General features: G+C 46.9%; 1 protein-coding gene and 1 long non-coding RNA gene across 13 annotated transcripts in view; one reads left to right on the forward strand and one right to left on the reverse strand.

The window, feature by feature from the left end:
* The window catches only part of AMOTL1 (angiomotin like 1), a 159,393-nt gene that overhangs the window by 13,250 nt on the left and 118,298 nt on the right, over positions 1–27,845 (forward strand). The window contains exons 2-4 of one of the 11 annotated variants that reach the window (XM_040489654.1): positions 8,328–8,453; positions 8,859–8,908; positions 19,433–19,483. In XM_040489654.1, coding sequence (XP_040345588.1) covers positions 8,386–8,453; positions 8,859–8,908; positions 19,433–19,483 — 169 coding nt within the window. In that variant the 5' untranslated portion in view covers positions 8,328–8,385. Of the gene's footprint in view, positions 1–8,313; positions 8,533–8,858; positions 8,909–10,438; positions 10,485–19,144; positions 19,220–19,432; positions 19,484–27,845 lie in introns of those variants that run through there. The other 10 variants (XM_040489655.1, XM_040489656.1, XM_040489658.1 and 7 more) reach the window with 10 other exon arrangements.
* Positions 3,613–18,782, reverse strand: LOC121039440 (uncharacterized). Of its 2 annotated transcripts, none has more exons than XR_005794796.1 (3): positions 18,556–18,782; positions 8,253–8,357; positions 3,613–3,808 (listed from the first exon to the last, which is right to left on the reverse strand). It is a non-coding gene; the product is annotated as an uncharacterized LOC121039440 (long non-coding RNA). The 2 variants fall into 2 exon arrangements; XR_005794797.1 differs by lacking the exon at positions 18,556–18,782 and adding an exon at positions 9,884–9,983.

A 27,845-nucleotide genomic window follows, 5' to 3' on the forward strand; every position in this document is an offset into this window, starting at 1 on the left:
CAGGCATTGTGCTGCCTGGATGGCAGAATATGATGACAAATCTTTTGCTGTGATTGCTGGTGGAACCCTGAGTTATGTGAAGAGTTTGCAGGTACAGACTCATTGAAGTCTCTGCTGTAGGTACGTCAGTCTCATTCATCCAACAAGCATTGCCTAACCCCACTTCCGGCCAGATGTGGGGCTACTGGGCTAATGGTGGCAATGGAAGGGTGGATAAGATATAACTTTGTCCTGAGGAGACCGCCTCCCACTGAGCATGACAGTCATCTTGTAAAGAGAGTACTATCATCCAATGGAAAAGCATTGTCCTAATGGAATACAAAAAGTTCTGCAAAGCACAGAGAAGGAAATAACTGCCTGGGAAGGTTTCATGGCAGATGGGACTTCTAAGCTCCGTCTCAATGGACTGACTTTAGAGATGAAAAGTCTGAGTCACTGAGAGTACTGCAAGGAACCTCACAATTTTATAACTTCATTAGGTTTCCTAAAAATATGCTTGTTGCCATAGCTCCTTAGAGTAGTAGCATAAATTATTTATTGGAGTACTTAAAATATTAACATCAATAAACTACACGGTACCTTCACAAATACTCTGCTTAGTTGGATGAGCCTATTTGAAATAATGGTTTTTAAGTTACTCAAACTTTCCAATTCTACAAAGCTGGTAAGAATACTTTGGAACAAATAAGAATCCCAGAAGAATCATGGCAACTCTAAATATCAGCCATTTCAGACAGAGGAAGACTCTGCCTCTAGCATTTCATGTCCCTTTATTCACGTGAAGAGGTATTTTCTTACACAGGATACTTAAGAGCATTCTACTCCTCTTTTTCCCAGCTTAAGAGTCTTGTCTTGTATGTGTTGCTGAATTTTATCACTTGAATACCAGGAGCCCAAATGTAGACTCTGATGTGCCTGGTTTATCTGGAGATGGAAAGAAAAGAATCTTCCAAATTTAGAAACTGAAACTCATCGGAGCCAAACTCTTGGGGCAGCCCAAGAGGATACTGCCCTCTGTGCTACCCTGGTCCACAAGGTTGCTGGTGATTGGATTTCTCTGATAGATGATACTAGTACAAGAGACCGAATATTTGTGTCCCTCAAAATCCGTATATTGAAGTCCTAACCCCCCAATGTGATGGTATCGGGAGGATCTTTGGGTGCGATTAGGCCATGAGGGTGGAGCCCTCACACAAGGGATTAATGCCCTCGTAAACAGGACCCCAGTGAACTCTCTAGCCCCTTCTGCCATGTGAAGATGCGATGAGAAGTCAGCAGTGTACAACCAAAAGAGGGTCCTCCCCAGAACCTGACCATGCTGGCAGCCTCATCTTGGACTTTCAGCCTCAAGAACTATAAGAAATAAATTTCTGGTTTTTATAAGCCACCCAGTCTATGGTACTTTGTTACAGCATCCCATACTGACTAAGACACCTAGAGCCCAGGTAATGCAGGTGCTAGCCAGAAGTTCCTAGTTGAGAAGAAGATCCCATCATGGAACCTCTTCCCTCTTGCGCTGTAACTTAGCTGTTTGGCCTCTTTTCTGGGTGTGACAAGATAGATTTATACCTTCTACTCAGAACCAATACGGAACACTCCTTCTGATTCCTGACTTGTTGAAGAAGGAGGTTCAGATCTGCAAGACTCGGAGAACATCAGAACTAGGGTCAATTTTTGATATTCCTGGAAAAGTATCACATCTTTAAGCAGCCTTCGAAGAATAGAACAAGGGGTAGGAGTCCTAAAATAGCTCAGCACCAATATTTATTGTTGGTAAATATCAATATATGAAGAATTTTAAAATGAGGTGCTTGACCAAAGTGTTCACAAATATCACGGACTGTCTGGAGAGAAAGGGAGGTCCTTCCCACTGATAGTATTTAAGTTTAAGCCAGGTAGGCATATACTGGAGAGGTTATACTCATGCATAAGGCAAGGGTTGGACTAAAGGCCCTAAGATCCCTACCAAATTCTAGATTTTATTATTTGCTGATCTTTGATTTACCTTGTGCGTGCCTCTATGCTTGCACTTAGTACGTTATTCTGTAATGATATGTCTAGATATCTGTCTCCCAGACAAGGTTGAAAACTCCTTGAAGAAAGAAAGACATTTACCCTGTTCTATCCCAAGCATTTAGCACAGTAACTAAAACATAGGAGATACCAAGTAAATATTTATCAAATGAATAGATTTTGTATAACTATATTAATATCTCTATATACATCTTGATTCATGGTATAAGTTATGTATATTTTGATTTTAGTATAAGTAATCAGCAAACGGGCTTCCTTGCTGTGAGGGTGTTCATATTCTTTACAACCCCTTGTTGCTCGAATACCTAGATGATGCAATATACCACATGATTCCCCACATACGGCACGTCTACATAATTTATTCCTTCTCTACAGTTGGAACTATATTATGGCAGTAAAGGCAGGGTCAAGGTTATGGCCAGGGGTTTTCTGAATTTATATTTCTAGATCTAGCCCCACTGGCAGAAAAGACTCCAGAGATATTGGTTAGAGGTCTAGGTGTGATTCGGCTGTATTAGGTGGGCAGGTATCTCCTGTGGATAGTCACGTGTAGTTTCATCCCAAGCTTGGAGAGGGAGGCAGGTGTGTGAAGGGCAGGGGCTCTAGTGGCATGCTGGGCAGAGGAACAGGTATGCAGACTGAAGTGGGAGTATAAGTGGGAGAATCTCAGCAGGTTAGACTGGATGAGAAGGTCAGGATGGGGCCAGGAAGCAGAGGCAGATAAGGTGTGGCTTTTAAGTGGAGAAATTTCCAAAGAAGCAGAGGAGGTGGGTGAGGTTGCAAAGAGAATACTTTCCAAAGGAACATGCTAAAGATGCTTGTGCCAAGCACCACCATTCATTCATTCATTCAACAGATATAGGTTGAGTGCTTACCTTGAGTCAGCCCCTGTACAAATGCCAGGGGTACAAATAAGTAGGATCTCTGTTCTCAAGGACATAAATTATGAACTAAACTCTACATATTAACAGACATTTACAGTACAGTGTGAAACACGTAATGAGGTAAGGACAGGGAAGTCTGTGGGAACATACAACCATCTCTAAGATGAGATGTGAAGGATAAATTGCAGTTAGCAAGGTGAGGCAGGAAGGCAGTCTTGCCAGAGCTCTAGAATGGCTGGATGAATACACAAAAGACCAAAGAAGGCTGCTTATTCAGAGACTGTAAATACTTTGCTATAGTTGGGCCTTATGTATGAATGGTCCAGACTTTTCCCTGAGAATAATGAATCATTGAAGTATTTTAATCGAGGAGTGACATGATCAGATGTGTGTTTTAAAAAATGTTAATACAACTGGGACGCCCAGGTGGCTCAGTCAGTTAAGCGTCCAACTCTTGATTTTTGGCTCAGGTCACGATCTCATGGTCGTGAGATCAAGCCCCACTTTGGGCTCCACGCTGACAGCATGGAGCCTGCTTGGGATTCTCTCTCTCTCCCTCGCTGCCCCTCTCCCCCATTTGTGTGCGCCCTCTCTCAAAATAAATAAACAAAAAATCTTACAAAGAAATTTAAAAAATATACTATACAACAAAGTGTGGAGACTGGGTTGGAGGAAAGGAAGGCCAGGGACCCACTGAAATTGCTGTAGTATTTCAATGGAAGATGGTAGTGGCTGAACTGAGAACAGAGGGAAGCGAATGTATTCTTGAGACACCTGAAAGTTAGAATGGACACAATGTGGTGATTGATCGTCGCGATGTAATCAATCAATCAAGGATAGTCTGTTTCTGGCTCAGGCAGCTGGGAGGATGGCTTGCTCTGGAGACAGCTCTGAAAAGAGAGGAGGACATGTCTGTTTAGGTTGAGTTCTGGTCGTCAGGGAGTCAGGGTTAACTTCCTCAAGTCCAAAGGTCCATTGGGCCCCATACCACTCTCTTGGGGCAGGAAGGTTTCCTTTGCCAGCTTAACAGTAGCTGGTATCTGACTAGGGTCCTTACAAACACTGGTCATTATCATTTATGCGTCTGTTCAATCAACCAATGTTTATGAAAGATCAATTATGTATTCACAGTATCCTGCATCCCATACACCCCAGTGTCCAACGATGCAGGTGGCTTAGTGCTTCTCTTTATTTTTCCTATGGTTTTTTTTCAGCTTTATTGACGTTTAATCGACAAATAGTATCGAAAGATATTTAGGGTATACACTGGCGATTTGATGTATGTGTACGTTGTGAAATGATTCTTCCCATCTAGTTAGCATATCCATTACCTTACATATTTACCTATGGGGGACAACATTCAAGTTCCACTCTTTTAACAAATGTCACTTATACAATACAGTGTTATCAGCTAGAGTCACTGGGCTGTACATTAGACCCTCAGACCTTATTCGTCTTACAGCTGAAAGTTCGCACCCTTTTACCAACCTCTCCCTATTTTGTCCAACTTCCTGCCCCTGGCAACCACTTTTCTATTCTCTTTAAGAGTTCTACCTTTTTTCTTTATAGATTCCACATGTAAGTGATATCAGGCAGTATTTACTGTCTCCCTCTTTGGCTTCTTTCACTTAGCATAATGCCCTCCAGATCTACTATGTAAACTGTGTATGTTTAAGTAAAACATCTTAATCCAATCATTCATTCATTAATAAGACACCTTGTTTCCATATCTTGGCTACTGTAAATAATGCTTCAATGAACGTGGGAATACAGATAGCTCTTTTTTTTTAAACATTTATTTATTTATTTTTTAACATGAAATTTATTGTCAGATTGGTTTCCATACCACACCCAGTGCTCATCCTAACAGGTGCCCTCCTCAATGCCCATCACCCACTTTCCCTTCCCGCCCATCCCCATCAACCCTCAATTTAGTCGCAGTTTTTAAGAGTTTCTTATGGTTTGCCGCCCTCCCTCTCTAACTTTTTTTTCCCCTTTCCCTCCCCCATGGTCTTGTTAAGTTTCTCAGGATCCACATAAGAGTGAAAACATATGGTGTCTGTCTTTCTCTGTATGACTTATTTCACTTAGCATTAACACTCTCCAGTTCCATCCACATTGCTACAAAAGGCCGTAATTCATTCTTTCTCGTTGCCAAGTAGTATTCCATTGTGTATATAAACCACAATTTCTTTACTCATTCATCAGTTGATGGACATTTAGGCTCTTTCCATAATTTGGAATGGGAAAAGATATTTCAAATGACATATCAGACAAAGGGCTAGTATCCAAAATCTATAAAGAACTCACCAAACTCCACACCCAAAAAACAAATAATCCAGTGAAGAAATGGGCAGAAAACATGAATAGATGCTTCTCTAAAGAAGACATCCAGATGGCCAACAGGCACATGAAAAGGTGCTCAACGTCACTCCTCATCAAGGAAATACAAATCAAAACCACACTGAGATACCACCTCATGCCAGTCAGAGTGGCTAAAATGAACAAATCAGGAGACTACAGATGCTGGAGAGGATGTGGAGAAACGGGAACCCTCTTGCATTGTTGGCGGGAATGCAAACTGGTGCAGCCACTCTGGAAAACGGTGTGGAGGTTCCTCAAAAAATTAAAAATAGATCTACCCTATGACCCAGCAACAGCACTGCTAGGAATTTACCCAAGGGATACAGGAGTGCTGATGCATAGGGGTAGTTGTACCCCAATGTTTATGGCAGCACTTTCAACAGATAGCTCTTTGAAAAATGCTTCTCAAAGTCAGTTACAACTGTAGGATTTGAACAGGCTTTCCCACTCACGCCACCCCACCTTATCCTTTAAAGTATTTCCTCACTCCCCGTTCCCAAGGTTGCATTAATTTTGTCTTTTAGGAGCACTTGGGTGGCTCAGTCCGTTAAGCGTTGGACTCTTGGTTCCAGCTCAGGTCATCATATCTGATATCTGCTATCATGATATCTCATGATTCATGAGTTCAAGCCCTGGGTTGGGCTCCATGCTGATAGTGCAGAGCCTCCTTGGGATTTGCTCTCTCTCCCCCTCTGTCTCTCCCTTGCTCTCTCTCACTCTCTCTCAAAAATAAACTTTAAAGATTTTTTGCATGTTTTAGTTTCTTCTGTGCAGACTTAGTCTTTGAGACATGGATAGAGGTTCACCACTCTATAGAAAACCTTGAATAAATTATGGCCAGAGGCCTGGAAAATGTTTCCTAGGCTCCACAGTTTCACGAGCAACGCTGGGCCTTCCCGTGACTGAAGTGATAGTGTTAGGGTGTCAGTAACAGATGGGATTGATCAAAGTCTTCCTCGAAATACTTGTGCTTGATGCAATTTCAGTTCACATTTTGTGTGTGGCTTTCCCAAGCTGGGGTGTGAAATTCAAGCATCAGAGAAACCAGCGGGGTTTGTAGGTTGAAGTTAATAAAACAATGTGAGCCTATGTAGCTCAGATTAGTAAAATAAATACACAGATGTGAGAATCTAACCTCACACATCCAGGAGAGATCATCCTACAAATCTGGTTCCTTGGTGGGGCAGGGGGTGCCTAGATCACTGGGCCAAGAGCAATGAGGAAAACCACTGTCCAAGTAATCAATAAAGCTCGATTTTTGCCAAATAAAGCTATTAGAATCTCCAACTCCTCAAAGATACTGCAAGAATTAATGACGAAATGGTTTTGAATGGCCAGTCTACTGCAAATAAAAGTTGCTTTTTAAGGATGTAGTACTATTATTAATGTTATTTCATGACCGGTGAAGGTACAAGATGTTGAATACTTAGGTCGTTTGATTAAATGACGATGCCGGCGTGATCACGGCTCAGGATTGGATTTTTATTCCAGACATGTTTTTAGTTTTGCACAGAGAGCATGTCTTGTTCTGATGGCAGATTATCTCTAGCCTTGATCAGCCACCTCTCACGTGCTCAGGCTGATGTCTCAGTTTGCTAATGGATAAATAACACAGCTTTCTCCACCCACTGACGTGGGTGGATAGGTCGCCTTTGTATGTAAAGCATATTATTATAAGCTGCAAGTTTTGGAAGACTGAACAAGCCTTTGCCAACATCTGGTCCTAATTCCTTCATTTAAAGTTGGGGAGATCAAGCCAGAGACAGTAAGTGGTTTGCCCCAAATCACTCCGTTGTGCCAGAGCCAGGGCTAAAATCTGGATCTATTCGTAAGTGCAATGTTTTTGCTGCGTCATTGTGCTGTATCCCCTCTGGTCTAGGATTCCCTCCTAAAACTTTTGGGTGCTTGGATTGAAAACAAATCCCTAGGGAGCCAGTACCCAGTAAAGTACAGCACAATCTTTGGTCCCACCTGGTATTTTACGAGAGATTTTTCGTTATTCGTTGCAATTCCCAAGAGCACCAGACTTCGCCAGGCAGACAGCCAAAAGACAACAAGTCAATGTGCCGTGCCTGCAGGAAACTTCAAGGCAACTTTCGACAGTGTTCTAGAGATCAAAGCAAGCCAGCTGGTCTGATTGCGACAACTGATAATTGGTGGCCATCCTAGTTAGGCTGACAGGGTTTCTGACATGGTGGATAGCCTACGCACTGCATTTCTAGATTAAGTCAATCAGTCACGTCCAATTATTCGGCCACGTCGATTTGAGAACCTGCTACATGCAGAGCTTTATGAAAACCTCTTTGAAATGAAAAAGCAAAAGATTGGCCATGAGTTGTAATCTTCCCAGATACAGGTAGAGATTCCCCAGGCTGGACTTCTCAGAGGTACCTGGTGAGGTGACCTTTTCGTGAAAGCCAAGACCCTTCGTGACATGTGACTTTCTGTCATGGTTTTCAAGGGGAAATGAAAAATTGGTCTCCATGATCCTTCTTAGCCCTGGTATTTTTCTTTCAAATGACACTTACTGTATACATTTTTCAGACAATCAGAGTAATGCACGTTTATTGTGGAAATACAGAAAATTACACAGAAAATAAGCACTCATAATTCCAATGTATTAGTAGCTACCTCCAATTTTCTGGTTCAGAATTTTTCCAGTCCGTGTTTTAAGCGTATATAGAAGTATATACCCATTATTTTTATGAAATTGAGATTCTACTGTATCCTACCCTGAAATTCTAGAAGTCTATATTATGTGCAGAACTCAACACAGTAAGTTTCTCGCTCAAAGCCTGGCATGTGATGGTTGCTCCATAAACATTTGTTAACTGAATGGGGAGGGAAACCATGGTTTGCAGATTTGAGTAGCCTCATTGGAAGATCTCATATTTGGGCCGTGCCCAGATCTTGACCACAATCTCTGCATGCTAAAGAAACATACTGAACTGGAAATGACGACTTTCCTACCAGAAGTCTTCTCTGGCCCAGGAGAGCATCGGTGGTAATTCATCTCCCTTTTTTTGTGCTCATTATTTATTTCAGGAGATTCCAAGAGCTGCACATACAAAAGAGCTGTTGGAAACATGGACCTCGGTGAAAAATGGCCGTTGGAGGAAGGAACCTGGTTGTCTCATGCTGGAATTCATCACTTTGCCAACACCAGAGGGGGTATGGCTGCTTTTGATGTCCCTGATACACGTGGTACTCTTCAACTCCTGCATTCATTGTGTCAACCCAGCTGTGCTCAGTACGTGCCCAGTGCTGTTTGTCTTTTCAAAAAAAGCCAGGAGGAGAGGAGAGGAATGGACTTTGGAGTCAGGCAGACCTGGGTTCAGATCCTGAATTTCCTACTTATAAGCTACGTGGCCTGCGAAAGCCTATCGTATTCTCAGCTCTAACATGAGAGTAAGAATGCTTACTTCGTAGGGCTGTGATAAGGACTATGAGTAATGCGAGCTGTCATTTACTGAGCCCTTACCCTAGCTAGGGAGGAAGTGAGTCACACATCTCTGGGCACCTAACATGTGTCAGGTACTGTATTCCTGCTTATCTTGTCTCCTCTCCTCTCAACAGCCCTGCAAAGACTGGCATTGAGGATAATGCAACCAGTAGAAACAGAGTAGGTCAGCTCACTTTCTCTTCTTTTTTTCTTGCCTGACATCTGATTAATGCAACTCAGTGTTAAGTGATGGGGATGCTGTAAGTTTCCTGGAGTGGCGCATACAAATGTAACCCTCACACAGACTTGTGGGCCTCTTTCAGGTCTAAGAACCACCCCCCGCCCCATCCTCCAAATGTAATGGAGATCTACTTTGGCAGTAGGAACCATTCTGTGGATAAGGAGATAAAGGCCCCTAATGCACTCACACGAGGTTTTTAGTAAGGTTATTGTCCCATTGTCCCATTGTCGTTTATACATTCGTTCAACCAGGACTGAGTATCTACTATGTGCCAAGCACTGGGAACACAAGGGAGAAAGATGGTCGGGGAGATCACCAGACCACACTCTGCTGCACCCCGTCTCTAAAATGGGTAACTTATAGAGCTCTGCCCCAGGGTATATCTTCCGACAGGGCCTACCGCACGCAATGGGAGACTGCCCAAAGGGAAGGTCAAAACTTTGAGAAAACTTGGATGTTCAGCCAGAAGCCAACGGCTGTTCCCTCCTGTGCCCTGTCACGCCTCCACCTAACCACTTGTTAGAGGTTCTTATGCCGGTGTCTCCTCACAGCCCATGGAATACAGTTGAACCTCCCTCGCTCAACACACAGCCTTCCCTGATCAGACCTCTGCCTGCCTCTCTAGACTCATCTCCTGCTGTTCATTACTAAAAGCAAACCCCTTCTGTTGATGCACTGACCGGTCTCTGGATCCTTGGACATGTCATGCTCTCACACACCGTGAGCCTCTGCGCGGGCTGTTACTACTAGTTGCCTTCCGCCCAGCAGGTTCCCACGCATCAGTGAAACCTCAGCCTAAGTCATCTATTCTGGATCTCTCCCTGCCGCCACCTACCACTCCACCCTGGTCTGACCGAGAGGTCTGACCTCAGCGCGGCCACGGAACTTACAGGTTCCCATGTCCGGCGCCTGCCTTACTGTGTTGTGACGGTGCATAGCTTGGGCAGCCTCTGGGCTTCCTGAGGCCTTGCTTCATTGGCCTTTGCATCCCTTTCACAAGCAGCCTAGCGAATACTTGATGCATATACATCCAATGGCAGGCTGGCTGCCTGGCTCAGCGAATGAATAAATGGGTAGGGCCGCATCCTGTGGGCATCTCTCCTTCGCTGAGAGCCACCTTTGACTGTGGTGACCCAGCTGGTCTGTGCACACCTCTCCCGGCACCACGGCACCACTTCATGGTACTGTGAGCGCACCCATAGCATTCCATTCACCGCTCCAGGCTCGTTCACCAAAGTCTGAAGTCAGAGGAGAGAAAGGAAGTAGATGTGCTTTGTCTGCCGGTGCTTTTGTAACCTAGGCAATAGAATCACTTGTCACAGAATTTTAGAAGCTTTCAGGACCATTGTGACAAGCCGGTGGCTAAAAACTGCCTGTTGCCACCAACTCCACAAATGACCACATCCCGCTATGAGTTGACCCTGCCGTGGATCTCCCATCTTCAGGGCACGGCTGGCTAGTAGGAAGGGAAACCAGACCGGTGTCTTAGAACTGCCTAATGGGGAGGCGTTGGTCTCAGGTAATTGATAAGCTTCGGGGGCTGATGGAGGAGTTTAACTCTAGTGGGCAACAGATACCGGATATGTGGTCCCAGTTCGGACCCTCAGTAGGTGATGATGGAGGTGTCCAAGGCAAAGGATGGCGGTGGTGTGGTATGTGGGTGAAACACAGTGACAAAGAATCAAGGGAGCTGAAATCTAGAAATCCTTATGGGCAGCTAGTATTAGGGTGGTTCTCAGAGGCCTGGGCTGTGGTTCAGGGAAAGGGCTCAGGTCTTAAGAGGACTAGAGAGGTGGCCAGAATGGGAACTTGCACTCAGAAATAAAGCGGAAGCCCCGCTGGGCCAAAGCTAAGTCACAATTGGTGTCATCACCAAAATAAATAAAGAGCAGTCATTCATTGGGTATATACATTGCACCAGACATGATGCCGAGCTTTTTTTATATAGATATAGATGATCTCAATTCATTCTCACAACCTTCTTCTCATTTTATGAATGGAGAAACTGAGCCCGAAGAGGCTGACAAGAGGCTTGTGCAAGATCCTTCAGCTGGGAAGTGGCAGAGTGGGTATTTGAGCTTCGATCTGCCTGACCCCGAGCCACTCTATGGCTATCGCTCCTCGCTTTAGCCTCCAACACCCCCTTCTCAGTTTAGGCCTCTGGTGGGCCAGTTTCAGACGTTTGTTGCCAGTCATTTCATTGTCATGGAAGAAAAGAGCCGTAGCTCGGAGCAGGGCCAGAAAACCAACGGTGCTGTTGCAACGTGTGGATTATCATCCAAGACCCTCCCACGGCCACTTCAGCTAATGCATTGCCTAGGCCTTGACCCACCTGCTTCTGAGCATCTTTCCTCCATGCCCTGACCCTTGTCCCACCTCTCCCACCCATTGTGGGATGCCCATTGTGGGCTAACAGAGTTTCCATTTCTAGTGAAGTACCAGGGAAAGTCCTGGAGTGTCCAGGCCTTCGGGTTTTGTTCTTGGCTTCATGGAATCCTCTGAGAACCGTGTTATCTGCCAGGGAGGCTCCGTCATCCCGGTGAGTCATCGGCCTTGGGGCAGGGCCAGATCCACGCAACATCTGCCTCTGTGTTATCGTCAGGGCGTCGCGGGCGGCCATTAGAGTAGGAACAGCCTTCAGGAAGCTGGCAAGGAGAACCCAGGATGTCTGGGGGTGAAATGAAGTTTCTGGAGGAAAGTCCCTCTGCCACTCTTGCTTCCTCCACTGCTAAAAACGCCCTCGAGGACCTGGGCCGGTGGTTTTTCCAACTTATTTGAAAGGGCTGGAACCCATTTTCCAAACGAAGCTGTCTGCAGTGCCTGACGCATCAGACAGAAGGGACCAGCATTTGGCCAGAGCTGTTTCCGATCGCTGCGTCACAGGCTGATGTGGCTGCTCCTTGGATTTGCCAGCTAGCACACCACACATGGGGGGATTTGGTGCAGGAGGGGCGGCCTCCGCAGCCCTCCTCGGCGAATCTCCAAATCCTGTTACAAATGCGTTCATTCAGCCCTTCGGGAACCCTATTGTCCCTTCTTCCCAGTGGAATCCACCTGCTTATGTGTCTCCTCAGGGGAGAGCCAGGAAGTTTGGGAACCCTAACCCGGTAGGCCAGGCCAGGTGTGTGACAGAAATGCCGCGGTGCTGTCTCCATTATGGTTATAAAAACAGGAAGGAGCAGATTTCTCTTCCGGTTTCTCTCAAGGTCAGGGAGAGTTTTCACATCAGGCAGGAAGGAAAGGAGGAACATTTTCTGAGAGCGCTGTGTGCGCTAAACGCTGCTGCGGGCGTTTTTCTATCTCCTATCGATTCTCACTGAAATCCCAACAAGGAGGTATTTGCATCATCCGCATTTTGCAGACGAGGAAACGGAGCCTTGGAGCTGCGAGATGGCGAAGCCAAGGTCGTACGGCTAAATGCCAGCAGAGCTCACGTTCGAACTCGGGCCTTTATCCCGCTGGGCTCTGCGGTGTCCATTTTACTTCTTTGTTCGGTTTCAAAGGACATCGCTGTGTGGCATCTCCACCTTTCTGTGAGGCTTGTTTCTTTTTTGCACGTTTCTCTTGCATATGGTGCGGTAAAAAGACTAACACGATGGAATCTGTTATCTACAGTCCTCTGCTGGCACTTAAAAAAAGGGTTTTTTGGTTTTTTTTTTTTAATGTTTATTTATTTTTGGGAGAGTGCAAGCCGGAGAGGGGCAGAGAGGTGGGGGACAGAGGATCTGAAGCAGGCTCTGCGCTGACAGGCTGACTGCAGCGAGCCCGATGTGAGGCTCGAACTCACCAACTGCGAGGTCATGACCTAAGCCAAAGTCGGTTTCTCAACTGACTGAGCCACCCAGGTGCCCCGATTTTTAATGTTTGTTTATTTTTCTGAGGCGGGGGAGGGGCAGTGAGAGGGAGACAGAATCTGAAGCAGCCTTCAGCACAGAGTCTGACGCGGGCCTCAAACTCTACGAACTGTGAAATCGTGATCTGAGTGGAAGTTGGACACCCTACCCCTGAGGCACCCAGGCGCCCCCTCTCCTGGCATTTGTTTTAACAAGTTCCATAAATGTCTTTTCGTGTTACAGAAGAGTTCACAGTCTGGGCAGGTTTGGACACTTCCCAAAGACTAGTGGCAAGACTAGGGCTCACACCTTGGCCTCTACTGTTCCTTCCAGTACCTATGCTGTGTTGACTGCCAGGGCCATATCCTCTTGGAAATGCCATTCCAGTGTGAAAGGCAAGAGGCCTCAGGCAGGCTGAGAGGATTCTCTGCAGTCTCTGAGAGAAGAGAGTTCCTCTCAGGCCACAGTCCAGGATGCTTGGGTGGAAAATTCAAGATCAGGGCAGGTCTCCGCATCTCAGCGGAGACTCACATGCATCCTACGGATTTCTTTTGTCACAGTTTGGTCACAGACTTCAATTGCGGCAAATGTTTTTGCCCTTAATCTCAACACAGGGTATTTTGTCTGATTTCACCCGGTAGATCCAACTGGGTGTGAGTTGGAAGTGTGTGATTTTCCCCTGCAGGGACCTTCTTCTGTGTGTATTTTTGGAATGGTTTTTTATTCTGATTCATGTCCACATACACCTTCCAGTAGCTTCTTGGCTCAGCCGGAGTTTATCTCCTTTGATATGATGTTGAGTGAGGAGTCTTTGAAATCTTCATCTCTGTTCCATACTTAGTAATAGGAACCCTAGCGGGCTGGACGAATACAATTGGCTTATGCATTTTGTGAAACACCTTGCTTTTGTTAGTAGCACCTACTGCATTGGTATTTGGATTTTTCGGAGAACATATTTAGCATTTTTAGAAAATGAATCCTTGGCTTCCTGGCAGACTTAGCAGCATCTCATCTCTTGGTTTGTATTGTTTCTGCTGAGGATGATGACTTTTTTCCAGGTGTGAGATAGTTGCTTTTCTTGTAGAGCCCATTTCTTTCTTTTGGAAGTTATAGAACGCCTTTTTTAGAACAGTTGTCCGAAGTTTTGATTTTTGTTTAAGGGAAATAAGGCAACTATGTATGTTTATATACATATATACTAAATATATGTACAAATATTAAACCCTAGGAGGAGGGGAGATGGCCTTTGCGCCAGTTCGGCCCGGGAGCTAATGCTGTGACCAATTAAGTGCCAGTTTCTTTCTGGTGAAACCTTACGGGTGGGCATACATTTGTCCTTGGTTGGCCTGTCCTAAGAGGACACAGATAAGAGACTGTATAACAGAAGAGAATCGTGCTGTGCTCAGGCAGCCACGGCCCGCGCTCTCTCCCCCTAAATCAGTCCTGCCCATGCTCCCCAGGGAGAAGGGGGGTGGGGAAGGGGGGCGGGCATTGCTGCTCTGCTGTTAACTAGCAGAGAGCCTCCGGGAGACAGAAGGCTACCTGCAGAGAAGATGAGCAAAGGGCAAGGCCGGGGAGGAGAGGAAGGCAGAGGGAGGGCTCAGCCCACTTCTTTCTGTCTTTCATGCTTGAAATCGGTGTCCTTCCAAGGCCCGGGGTTGGGAAGGCTGTGGACAGATCCTGGGGTTGGGAAGGCTGTGGACAGATCCTAGTGGCCTCTGGCTATTGCTCAAACTTGGTTTTGTCGAATTGGTGCAGCTCTTCCTTGCAAAGGTAATTGATAACATACTTCAGCTGCAAATCAGTCTCCCCACGTGGCATTCAGCTCCTCGTGCATTTCTTAGAGGAAGAAGCTGTGTCTGTATAAGACTCTCATCTCCTCCTCTTCTCCAGTGACCGAGCAGCTGTGTCGACCCTGGGGACCCCAGAGTCAGAGCAGCCCATAAAAGGCAGGCTGGAGACAGCAACAGGGTCCCACCCTGTGGCCTTTGCCCCAAATGGAGCCTGCAGTCCAGGCCGGCCTGCTGCCTGGACAGCAGAGTAGGCCAGGGGAGGAAGGCATTCCCAGACTGCAGCAGGCATAGCCCTGGCCACCGCTGTATCCCCTGCACCCTCAGCAGGCTATCCGTGATGGCCACTGTGCTCCAAGCACTGTGCTAGCCACCCCACAAGCTTCTGCAGTGTGCTCTTAGCTCGAGAGATGGGGCTAAGAATTCCTCTGATCCTAGAGTTATAGCCAGTGGTGCCATTTGGCCACACTTCATTCACCAAGGAGTGAGGAGTCTCATGGAGCTTCCCAGATAGCCAAAGTATCGTCCTTCCAAAGTCTACATGTTGTTCAAAGTTTTGCTGTTTTCCACTAGTAGATAAGACCTTTTATCCGTGGTTTCTGCACGCTTCCTTGCCTCAGCTTATGATTGGAGCTGGACCAAAAGTTCACTTAGGAACTTATTGCCTTTAGTTTGGAATCTGGAGTATGATATGTAACTTTTTAAAACAGCTCATATACCCATTTGAATATGCCTAAAATAATCTCTCCCAGGACGCCCAAGAAGCCGTGGATGGTGTTTCAGTCTAGGGATGGGGACTGGGATAGGATGGGAAAGAGGAACTCATTTTATAGTTTATACTCATCTGTACTAAATAATTTTTCCTTTACCTTGAACATGTATTATTTGTTTATATAGTAACATGTAATTTATATATATGAATAGAGGTAGAGACAGAGATAGAGATTTAGATATAGATATTTAAGAAAGAGGTCGGATTCCCAGACTAGCTCCCAAACCCCATTCAACTCATGATGTAGCAAGCAATAGTAATAGTGGACATTATTAGCCCGCTGTGTCATCTGTTTCTATGGAAAACCCGAGTTCTAGAAATAGTTCACCCTGAGCCCCAGAAATATCTCCTCCCTGCCACTTTCTCTCCACATGTCCCACCCTCTAATAAATGCTGCCACAGAAACAGAAGGAAGAGCTCCTTCTTCCTGTCTGCAGGTGCCACGGCACAGAAGGATCACTCTCCTCCTAGCGGACTCTGGCACGGTCGGGCCCTCTATGTGGGAGAGAAGTAACACTTACTAAGCATCCACTGTTCCAGGCACACTGTGCGGTCTGTCTCATACTTTACCTACTTTGCTACTGTCAGGAAACCCAGGTGCTGAGAGGTTTAGTATCATCCTGAGAGTGCTTTCTAAAAATGGACAGAGCTCAGCTTCCAACTGATAAGCTTGTGCACTGTCCTTTATAGATCAGTGACCCTCCAGCAGCACCATTTCTTTGTAAGAGGCCTGTAAAGGTCAAGCCTAGGTAGGCACGTTGGACACTGCCTGAGGTTCAGTAAGATCCTCTGTCACGGAATCCCTTATTAGACAGTAAGTGACCGGAGGGCAGGAGTCTGTCCTGACCACCTTTGTATCTGCAGTGCTTAGCACAGTCCTGGAAGTATGGTAAATTCCCCATAAATGTTTGTTTGGTGAACAGGAAATACTATTGTTTGTTCTGCTCTGCTTCCTAAGATAGGAAATTGGAATCATATATTTAATTGTTTTCAACAGCAAATGATGAAATAAGAAAAATATTTTCTCATTAACCTTCGGGTGATTAAGAAATTCAAATAACTGAAGTGCTATAAGGAAATTTTTTGGCTTACAAGGCATCCATTTATAGGTACAAATTGAAGGGATACCATTGTGAGTTAGAACAATCTGGCAGGCTCCAGAACCCAGTCGTCAAGTAGAACATTTGTATTGCTCTTCCCTTGGGGAAAACCTTCTCCCAACTCCATGTAACCAATCTCCAAGCCAATTCTTTTAGAACACAACCAAAAGTCAGGGCAATGTGACATTGCCCTTAATTTGAAGCATATTCTGTGGCTGGTGACTCCTTTCAGTAACTCAAAGTTGTTAAAAGAAAGAAAAGAGCCCATTTTTTTCTCAGCTGTAAAGGAACTGGCCATCCCATAATAACTAATTTTACCTGATTTTCACAATGTGACAGTCTCTCTTCTGGGGGGGGTCTACGTGCATTAGTTGACTGCACTCTGAACACAACCTTATGAGTTAAGTATGATTATTGTCTCCATTTTTAAAGGAACTGAAGCTTGCAGAAATGAAACTACTAATTAGTAGCAGAACAGATATTAGAACCAAGGTCTGGCGGACCCCAAAGCACTCATAGATGGCCTCCCTTACAACACAAAGACTAATTGCTTCTCAATAAGATGAGGAGAGGGAGGAGACTAATCCCGCAGACAGTCTACACGAGTCCATCCACACACGGGATCGGTGGATCAACAGTTGCTATTAGAACCACTGGAATTGGCAATAGCAAAGCCAGTCTTGACCACGGCAAGAGCTACTTTGGAAGAGTGATGAACAGAAGTTTGTTTGCCTTTAAAAACAAAAGGAAGAAGTGGACACAATGAGTGTAGACAATTCTTTTGATGAATTTCGTCGTAAAGGGCAGCTGAGAACTGGCGGGAGTTGGGGAGAGAGGTGGGGGGAAGAGATGTCATGAGATAAGCAAATCATAGGTGCTGCTAAGGTCAGAGAGCCATTGGATTAAGATAACAGGGTAGACTGGAAAAGTAGGAGGTGGTGGGTGGAGGGTAGAATGTTTGACATCGAAATTATGGATGATGTCATTGTGAGAGCAGGGAGCCTGGAGAGTTGGACGAAGTCAAGGAAAGGAAGAGGACGCTGAAGAGCTGAGAGACCAGAGGACAAGAAGAATCCACTGTGTAGATTCAGAAATCAGAATTATAACAGGAATGGTATTGGGGAGAGTGACAGTGATCCAAGTACCCACATCTTCAAGGAATGAGTTGGAATAACCCAAGGGTCTATAGACGGCTGCAATAAGTAGGAGTGGTGGTGATGCGCCATGAAGTCCTGAGGGCAGATGGGGGGATTCTAGGAAGTGGGAGGGCTTGGAGTGACACATGCAAACATTCACCCAAGCATGTTCCCTTCATGCACTTGGGAGCTCCCGTTGTCAGGAGGGGGGGGGAAAGAGGAGGACAGAGAGACAGGCCAGGCCGCTTATGGATGAAGCCCCACCCTGCTGCTCCAGCATTCCTGCGCAAGCAAGGCTGGCCACAGTGGCTTCTTTCCGTCCTCCCAGGTAATTTGTAAACCAAAAGCTGACAGTGGAAAACCCAGAGATGGCTGAGTGTTTATAGAATTAGAGCACACTGGCACAGATCCAGGGGCCCTCCAGCTGCTGCAGCTGGTGATCTGGTTGCTCTGAGACTGTAGACGGCTCCCAGGAGGTTGCCCAGACTGCGGACTCCCACTGTCAGTCTCCAAGGCCGGGGACAGGAGAAGGGACAACCATTTTCTCAGTTTTCTCCTTCTTTCCTCTTAACTCCTTCTGGCATCCGTGCGGGCTGGCTCTCTGGAGCACATCCCCAAAGCCCAGGGCCCTCCCAGGCAGAGCAGTCAGGAAGTCCTGGGGGGAAATACAAACTGCATCTGCCCAAGTTATTCAGGCCAGTGACACGGAGAGGGAAGTTCCTGCAATCTAACATGAATTGCTTTAGGACCTACAACATGGACTCTGAGACCATAACTTCTGAATCTACATTCTGTATTTGAAACCACTCAACTCTTTATGTAGAAGCAGCTCTGCTCTGCTCTCCTTAGACGGTCACACACACACACACACACACACCTCACAGTGCTGTGCAGTCATCCCTAAGTTACTTAACTTCGGAGGCTCAGTCTCACTACCTGTGAAATGGAGACCTACTAACCTTCACCATTCGAACCAGGTGGTCTCTTAAGGGGAGGAAATACTGTTTGAACTGCAGTTAGAATTCCTATTCAAAAGGAAGGAGTGGTTGGGGGCACACGAAGCTACTTCTCCCCTGGTGCAGGACATATTCAAGCTCTGAAAATCCGGCATCTCCTCGTGAGAAGCACGGAACAAACGATTTCCCAAGCATCGGGGTAGGGCAGACGAAATACAAGAAGGCAGGGATCGTTTTAGAACTGGTTATGCTCCAGTTTTTAATAAACGGCCAAAGGGGTGGGGGCGGGGGAGGACACCCTCCAACAGGGAGTTGGGAGGCAGCGCGCGCGCCGCTGCCGAGCGTGACGGCCACGGTCGCCTAGCAACGGGCGGCGGGGATGCGCGCGGGGCGCCCGGCCTGGTGGGCGCGGGGAGCTCGCCGCCGCCACCGCCGCCGCGCGCCCGCGGGCCTCCGGTACCCGCCGCGAAACTTTGGGGCTTCTCGGCGCCGGGGCGTCGACGTGAGCCCGGGGGACGCAGCAATGCGCCTCTCGGGCTGAGGGCGACAGGATGAGGTCGCGGCCCCGCGCGCCGGGCCCGGGGATCCGCGGGGTCGCACCCGCGGAAAGTTGGCGCGCACCTGCCCGAGCCTGGGAGGCGCGCGGTCCCGGGTACGAATTGGCCCGGCAAGTTTCTTTGGCAATTTCTTACCCCCTTTGGATCCGGTGTACCGAACCCCGCCTGGCCCCCGGGTTTACGGGCTCCGATCTCTGCGAGAGGGAAACCCGCGCTTTTCTAGGGTACCTGCGCGGTAGCAGATGCTTGATCGATTTGCCCTCAGTGATTGCGATTCTGTTTTTGTTTTCTGTTTTGTCTTTTTTTTTTCCCTCTTACTCCAGACAGTGAGTTTGTGGAAGCCTCTCCCGAGCCCTACAGCCCGGAGGAGTTAGGTAAGTCTAGCCCTTTGCCTCTTCTCAGAATTCCGCCCAAGAACGGAGAGTCTGGGGGTGCCAGGACTGAATCAGCTGGAGGGGAGGAGGGATAGGGTCAGGTGGCACCCCCCAGGGGTGCTTGGGGGTGACAGGGGAAGTGTCAGATGTGGCATGGGGGGGGGCGGTGGCGAGGAGCGAGGCTCAGCAAACTTCCCGACCTGGGGCCTCTGGAAGCAGCTGGACTCATCCTACCTGTAAGGACACATTGGTGGCTGTCTCTGCCCAACCAAGGACCTTGCCCGATTAGGACCTCGTGAGGGTAGTCCATTACTGAATTGAGTTGAGCGCCCCCAAGGGCGGTCTAGTCACCACCTGGGAGCTGTGTCCCTCCCTGTAGGTGTCTGGGAACCGGGGGCATTTCGTCCTCCTGTGCCTGAACCTGTAAGTGTAGACTTGTGGTGGGTGAACTGCGACCCTCCTGTCACAGACAGACTTCCTTGTGCGGAGAGAAGGAAATTTGCATTGTCAGGATCCCTCTCAATATTCCTGCCACCCAGTCTCACTTTGGTGGCTCAGCGATGGGTTCCCTTTTCTTTCTTTTGGTCCTTACCAAATCCCACTCCACCTGAAATAAAACTCCACCTCAGCGATGACTCTCATGCACCCAAAATAGGTCTGCATGGAGGATGGCATTCCGAGACAGGGGAGAGTGCCTTGTTTTATTCAGAAGGTGTGTGTCTGACAAGTTGCGAGGCCATCATTATCTCTGTAAATGGAATCGCAGATTAAATGCATAAACAAAACTAGCTTTTAAAGGCTCACTATAGTGAATCCTTTTATGGAATGAAAATGACATCTACACCACAGGTTTGCATGAAGTGATTTATTAAGAGGGCGGATATGTGGTGAAGGGCTCTGCTCGTGTGTAATTGTGTATTAATGACACCAGCCCTGGCACTCCACAGTGTGACAGAAGCTATTTGGTTCTCTTAAATTATAGATCAGCATAAGCATTCTATATGGGCTGAGCATTCCTTGCTCTGAGAAACCGCCTGTATACCTACTAAATTGTTTGCAGTCACGGAATGATTTAGGCACCAGAAAGGGCCCGGGTGTTTGACCCTCTTTCGTCTCCATATCTACTTCCGGCAGCAACAGACTGGACTGCCCTCGGTGCTGAGGCACTGATACGTAGGGGGAGCCCTTCAAATTAGCGGTAGAGGATAAGGAAGCAACCTTATTTCTCTTCAGCTTCCCTGGGGGAAAAGCGCAATTTCTCATGAGGAGATATAGGAGCCATGGGGTTTCCTCCTGGGCTCTGAGATTGCAGGGTGACTGAGAATAGAAAACACAAGTCTGAGAGCCTGAGACCAGGGTTCTTGATAAATATGTTAACTAGCCTGTTTTCTCATCTTTGGAAAGCTGGGGTTGTGGCAGGTGACCCCTAAGGTGTCATCCAGCTCCAGTATCCTGAGATGCTGCGAGGAGCCTTGAGCCAAAGGAAGTACACAGCTATGGGTGTTTATTATTGATATTCATGGGCCATGCTGTTTGCGTGCATGGTGTCTCCAAAGGGTTATTCTCTCCCTGTCAGAGCAGCTCACTGGATGGGACTGCGTTGCTTCCTTGCTGCTCAGATCAAAGACGAAGCTGGCATTTCTCCCTTGGAAAGAGTCATGATAGTTTTTGGTGCTTTTGTTAGACACACAGTGGGAAAAATGCCTCTTACGGCAGTTGATGAGCTTGTCAAGAAGCCATTCTTTCTGGAACACAGATGAGCACAGATTCAACCCCTGGCCTGCAGATGAGGGACCTGAAGAAGAGGTAGAGGGAAGTCATAAAAACTTCGTTTGAATTCTATCATTGCATTTACTTGTGACTTTGGGAAGGTGGCTGAACCGCTCGGAGCCTTGGTTATCTCCTTGGCCCAACTGGAGACCTTGCATGGATGTCGTAGATGGTGTATGGAAAGCCCTAGTACCTGAGTTGTATACTCAGGTCTTCAGGGAGTGCTCGCTGTTACTGTTATTCATTTGAAAGGTACTTATTTCCTGTGCGTGAAGGATGGAATGGCTCTTGTCAATTGTCCCACCTATTAACCGATACCATTTTTATTTCTAGAAATGTCTCTGCAACTTACCCAGTCTCCAAAAACAGATGGTCAGGGATGCTGATCCGGTCAATTGAGTTATTTAGTGATTTGTCCCTGCAGTAGCACATGGAATGGTTTTCCATCTGAGATCTTTGGTGACAGCCCCATTGCTTTCTTGTGGCACGATTGGTAGTCTGTTTCACCTCCAAATTTTCATCTGAGTCTCCAAGTGCACTGCACTGGCCCTTAGCATTTTATCCTCAGTGTTGCAGCAAGATCATGTAATGAAATTAAGTTACAAAAAAAGGAGGTTTTGAAAAGACAGTAGAAATAAGAGTCTTATCTCTAGACGAATGCTGTATTGAAGGCTGCCTGTGATGGAGAATCCAGAAATAAGCCCTCTCTCTCTGGTGGTGCCATTTTCTTCTTTCTTTCTTTCTTTCTTTTTAGGATTTTTAAAAAGTTTATTTATTTTGAGAGAGAGAGAGAGAGAGAATGAGCAGGGGAGGGGCAGAAAGAGAGAGGGAGAGAGAGAAACCCAAGCAGGCTCTGCACTGTCAGTACAGTGAGCCTGATGTGGGGCTCAAACTCATGAACCTTGAGATCATGACCTGAGCCGGAACCCAGAGTTGGACACTTAACCGACTCAGCCACCCAGGCGCCCCCGTGGTTCCATTTCCTAAGGAGGCAAAGCCCACACCTCTTCATAGCCTTTCTATAGTCCCATCCCTAGGCAGAAGTGATAGCTCTCTAAACCCAGAGGTGACCATGTCTGCCCCTGTCTAGTAACTTTTACTGACTCCCTACTACTTGGAGGATGGATGTTTGGTTAGGCATGGGAAGACCTCCATGATCTGCATCACCCCCACCCACTATAACTTTGTAGTTGTATTTGAGCCATGTGGCAGTCCTCTAAATTCAGCCCTGTTCCCCGTGCCTACGTGCCCTCCCTCCCTCCTTTCCTCCTTTTCTTCCTGGCTGGCTCCTACCCTTCGTTCAACACTAAACCTAAGTGTCCTGTCGTCCTAGTGGTTCTCAACCCTGCACGTCAGAATCAGGGTTGCTGTTAAAAGTCCTGAAACCGGGGTGCCTGGGTGACTCAGATGGTTAAGCGTCCAACTCTTGATTTCTGCTCGGGTCGTGATCTCACGGTTTGTGTGTTTGAGCCCTGCATAGGGGTCCCGCTTGGTATTCTCTCTCTCCGTCTCTCTGCCCCTCCCCTGCCCATGCTCTCTCTCTCTCTCTCTCTCTCTCAAAATAAATTTTAAGAACTTAAAAAAATAAAAACGAAAGTCCTGAAACCAAGCCTTCACCCTGACCAAGGACATCAGAATTTCTAGAATGTGGCCCCAGGCGGCAGTGTGCTTTTTAAAAATCACATTTCCAGTGATTCCAGTGTGTAGCCAGGTTGTGAGTTACTGGCTCAGATGGTGGCCACCTCATTCTCTGTAAATCTAGCAGCCAGCACAGAGCCTGGCATCAGTAAATGTTTGTTGAACGAGTGAGTGATGGCGGACCCTGGGATACTGTGTCTTTTCAGATACCTATCTCTAAGATTGGATCCTCTGCTTGTTATCACCATGCCTTGGGGACCGAATCCTTTGACCTGTGCCTAGATCTCTCTCCTTTGTTCATTCGTTAGGCTTATCCAGTTTATTTTCTACCTTTCTTAAAAATTGAAGTTTTAAAAACATTTTTTAGTATAAAGGTAACACCTGTTTATTTTAGGAAATTTGGACATTATAAAGAGTGGGGGGAAGTCCCCTCCTACCACCCAAAAGCAGACAGGTCCCACATTCCCTTCACTTTTCCTGATGTGCTGCCCTTTGGGATTGCTTGACCCTCTGGCGTGCCTCATTGAGCTCAGTTGTTGCTGTCTGTGCTCAGACCCTGCGCACTTTCCTCTGAGTCCCTAAAGGAGTGCCCTTGAAGATGGCATTCTTGGAGGGTACCTGGGTAGCTTAGTCGGTTAAGTGACCGACTCTTGATTTTGGCTCAGGTTATGATCTCACAGTTCATGGGATCGAGGCCCACATTGGGCTCTGGGCTGAAAGCACAGGGCCTGCTTGGGATTCTCTCTCTCTCTCTCTCTCTCTCTCAAAATAAGTAAATTAAAAAAAATTATGTATAAAAAAAGAAAATACCATTCTTGGGAGCCATGCTGCTGAGGGCTGATATACCATGAGAAGGAGTTTTCCTTGTGCAATTATTCTCCTCATTCAAGCAGGATGTATGGGCTCTATTAGAAAAAATGATGACATTTGTGTAACGTCTTTAAAATGATAACTTAAATGTTTACCGGCCTCCCCCCTTTCCTTCCTAAAATAGGAGATGAGTTCACAGCTCTGGATAATATAGTATTTCTGTCTGTCAGAGTACAGCAGCTTGTTCAGTATAAAATTAGTCAGGATGGGCTAACTGCTGTAACAAACACACACACATGTCAGTGGCTTCACATGATAAAGTCAGTGTTTCTTGTTTGTGTTACAGTCATGTTGACTTGTCTCAACCTGGAGGTAACATACTCACTTTTCATATTCCCAAGGTGAGAACTGGGCCCGTAGCCTCACCTAGAAGGAAGGAGGCTAGGCAGTGGAGTCTAGTAATATTCCAAGAAGGAGAGAACACATACACTGGGATCATCAGCAGTCTCTGCCAGTCATATTGCTTCAGCCACGATGGCTGAGCCATATCCTGGCCATGTAGGTGCCGGGTCTTTGTATTATTTAGGATCCTGGTTTGGCTGTTATAACAAAAGCTAAAAGGACAGTGACTTAAATAAGAAACAAGTTAGTTTCTTTTTCACTTAGAACATAGGCAGGTACTGTTATGGTGGCTTCTCTGTGCTCCGACATCTTGAAATATTGCTCCCACGCAGTTCAGGGTGGCTGCTTCAGGCCCCACCATCACATCCACATTCCGGCCCATCGGGAAGACAGAAAGGAAACGGAGGGCACAGCCTGAAAGCTGCACACATCATTTCACCTACGTTCCTTTGGCCTGAGCTTTAGTCCCATGGCCATACCTCGCTCTAAGGAGGCTGGGAAATTTGGGTGGGCGTAAGGTGGAGTCCATCAACAGCAGAATGATTGGGTAGGGGGCAGACAGAAAGAGGTGCTGGATAATTAGTAATCTTTTAAATGAATTATAGGAAGCATGCGTTAGTGGTTAAGAACATGTACTTTGAGTCGTACTGTGTGGGTTTAAATTTTACTTTCTTCCTGACCTTGAGCAAATTACTTAATCTATAGCTTCATTTCCTAGTCTCCAAAATCCTGTGTCATCTATTTTCTGATGCTCTGCCAGACCCAATACCATCTTTGCCACTCTGCTGTGTGCCCTGGAAAACGTACCTTTCGGAATATATCGTCTGGAATATATCCAGTTGGATTCGGCAGGATAGGGGCGGGTGGAAAGAAAAAGAGCCAGGGCACTTATTCCCTTCCTGGCAGGCTGTGCTGGTCCAGGCCACAGCTCCTCCAGAGTCCCCCTCTCTTGTAGCATCACATCATGCTGGATTCTGGAGTCCTCTCTTCTGACCCAGGGTGGCAGCAGTTCCCCACTTTACCTCTAGGGGGCTTCCTCACCAGTTTTCCCTTAACCCTGCTCGGCACACTTGAATCAGCGGTGCCTTCATCAGACTCTCTTCTGGCACCATCTGGGCACACCATCCATTTCCTGCTCGCACCCCGGCTGACACGATGGGGATGCTAATAGGACGTGCTCCGACCATGGGGGTGGGAAGTAAATGCGTTGTAGGACTGACGCTGAAATGTAGCAGCCGTCCTTAAATGTTTACTGTTTTCACGTCCCTAGGCAATTGCTCTGACACCTTCGAGCGTGGTCAGAACCTTCTGAAAGATTTCATTTTTGGCATATGAACCAAATAACACTGCCACTCATCTCCCCTCCCCCACCCTATGTGAGGAGGATACGGCAAGACTCGAAAGTTGGGAGCAAATCTGTTCCAAGTCAAATGTCTCCTGCATCCAAAGTTTCTTCCTTCCCGTTATACGGGGGTGACAACCAAGAAAGATGTTGGGCTGATTATTCACCTACTGTGATGGGTGCTTTACATACACAAACTGTCTACCCAGCTTCCCAGCTTGGAGTCTGAATCATTCACCCACATTGATACCCTCAAATATAAAGACTTCTGAGGATTTGACTGTCCATATTATACGCAGATTAAGTCTTTCTCTAAAGCTACCCTCAGTTTATGTCCAGGAATTCTCAGGAGTGCTTATTTGCAGCCCGAGTCCGTTCTGGTGGCTCTAGCCCTTTGCCAGGGGATCTAGAATTCAGATACACCTCACTGAGGCCAGTGGACACCATGATGTCTGCTCTGTGTCCTCGGAAACCGGTGGCCACACGACGCTGGCCATGGCTGCTGCTGCCCTTGTCTCCTGCTCATACCAGAACCTGGAGGCTTGGCATTCACTTGCTGCAAGCCTGGTTGGTTTCCCAGCATCCTACCCTCTGTTGCCCGGGGGGGGGGGGGGGGGGGGGGGGGCACCACGCTTCTCTATGCCGTTTTAGCCTCCAAGTGGGCCTGGGTCCTTCTCATTACTGTACAAACCCAGACCCATCGAGGGGCTGGCATCAGATTGGCTACCTGGCCCACTCTGGCTGGCCTCCAAAACAGCCAGGGCGATTCACCCCAGCCTGGGATCCAGCCAAGATCTCTGACCCTTGGAATCCTATCCAGTCCGGCCTTCCTCCTACCTAAACCCCAAACATAGCTGCTGAGAGAGAGGGAGTGCTCACCCTGTTTTAGCTTTCTCAGGATGACTGACATCGGGAAATTCAATTCCCTTCACAGGAAACCTCACCCTGCCGCAGGGTGTGGTCAGGCCTCCTGGCTCCCAGACAACGGCCACGGAAGATTCGTCAGCAGTGTAGTGCCCTAAATCTGGGCAACTCAGTGTCTTCCATGATTGATCTGGTTGGGGATATCAGCTCATTTCCTCCTCAGAACAACTCCACGAGCAGAAGGAATTATGTTCACATTATGGAGGAGGAAACAGAGGCTCTCACTGGTTAAATTATCTTCCCCAAATCACACAGCTAGTTAGAGGCAAACCTTAGACTGAAAAGATCATCTTTGGCTCCAGAGCCAATGTCAGTTTCCTGGGGAGGAGACTACACAAGTTGCCGTCCTCCCAGGGGAATTTGGTTGCGGGTGTAATACAATAAATTATGTAAAAGTCACCAGCACAGGGCTTGGCAATACAGTATATGGCTGTTGCATGCATATTTGTTGAATAAATGCATGAATGGTAGGTGCTCTTAACCATATACATACCATACACACACACACACGTATACATATACATAATACATAGACTATATATATAAACAAACATATATGTATATGTTTGTTTGAGACCAACAAATAACGATCAGTATGCTCCAAAGGAATTTTCCATAATAGGATCTGAAGCAACAACCAGAAAAACGCCTCCTAGCTTCCTTCATTCGCTTCCTGCTCTTCCTGCTCTGTATTACAGCCTAGCGTCCCTGGGACAGGAAACCTCTTATGGTTTCCCGATGGTGCTCACGCTATTTCGAGAGGAAATTAGACCTTTGCAGCCGCAGGATTTGGAGCAGGACAGTAGGAGCTTGGAGAGGAATCTGAAAATGGAACTAAAGGCAGGTGGACTCAGGCTCAAGTAGAAAATTCATCACCACGTTCCTGATGTTCGTTTGCGAAACGATACTGTGCTTTGCCAGGGAGATGAAGCTTTACCTCAGGGTGTTCTAGTTCGGAGAGAGAGGGAGCAGGAAAGGGCAAATGACAATAAATTCTGGGGGATAAATGGTTATCTACCTTGGCCAAACAGAAGAAAGGGCGAGGAAGGAGATCTAGAATAAGGGGATAGAACACGCGCGCGCGCGCACACACACACACACACACACACACACCACAAGAATATGGAAAAGGCATTTTCCTTGCCAGCAAGATGTTTTACTAGAACTATATAGGCCTGTGTTCACTTATTCCTGAATATTAAACACAACCTGACTACTTATAAGCAATGATATTTCATCAATTGTTAAGTGCTCCTGGAGTCTAGAGAGTGTAAATAACCAGCTTGGTCTGTTCAGGAATCCTGTGGTTATGATTTCTGGGTCACGTTCCTACTGGGTGATCGTTCTGGAGTATGTTCTTTTTGTTTGTGTTTTTCTCAAATCAGGTTTGCTCAGGGCTCAGGCACATTAAAATCATTTGGTGTCCCTTGTGTGCTCTCTTTCTCTCTGTGTTCCTCCTGCCCCCTTCCTCCTTTC

Source organism: Herpailurus yagouaroundi, unplaced genomic scaffold (genome assembly GCF_014898765.1).
Source record: "Herpailurus yagouaroundi ecotype Mexico unplaced genomic scaffold, PumYag 180, whole genome shotgun sequence".
Taxonomy (NCBI): domain Eukaryota; kingdom Metazoa; phylum Chordata; class Mammalia; order Carnivora; family Felidae; genus Herpailurus; species Herpailurus yagouaroundi.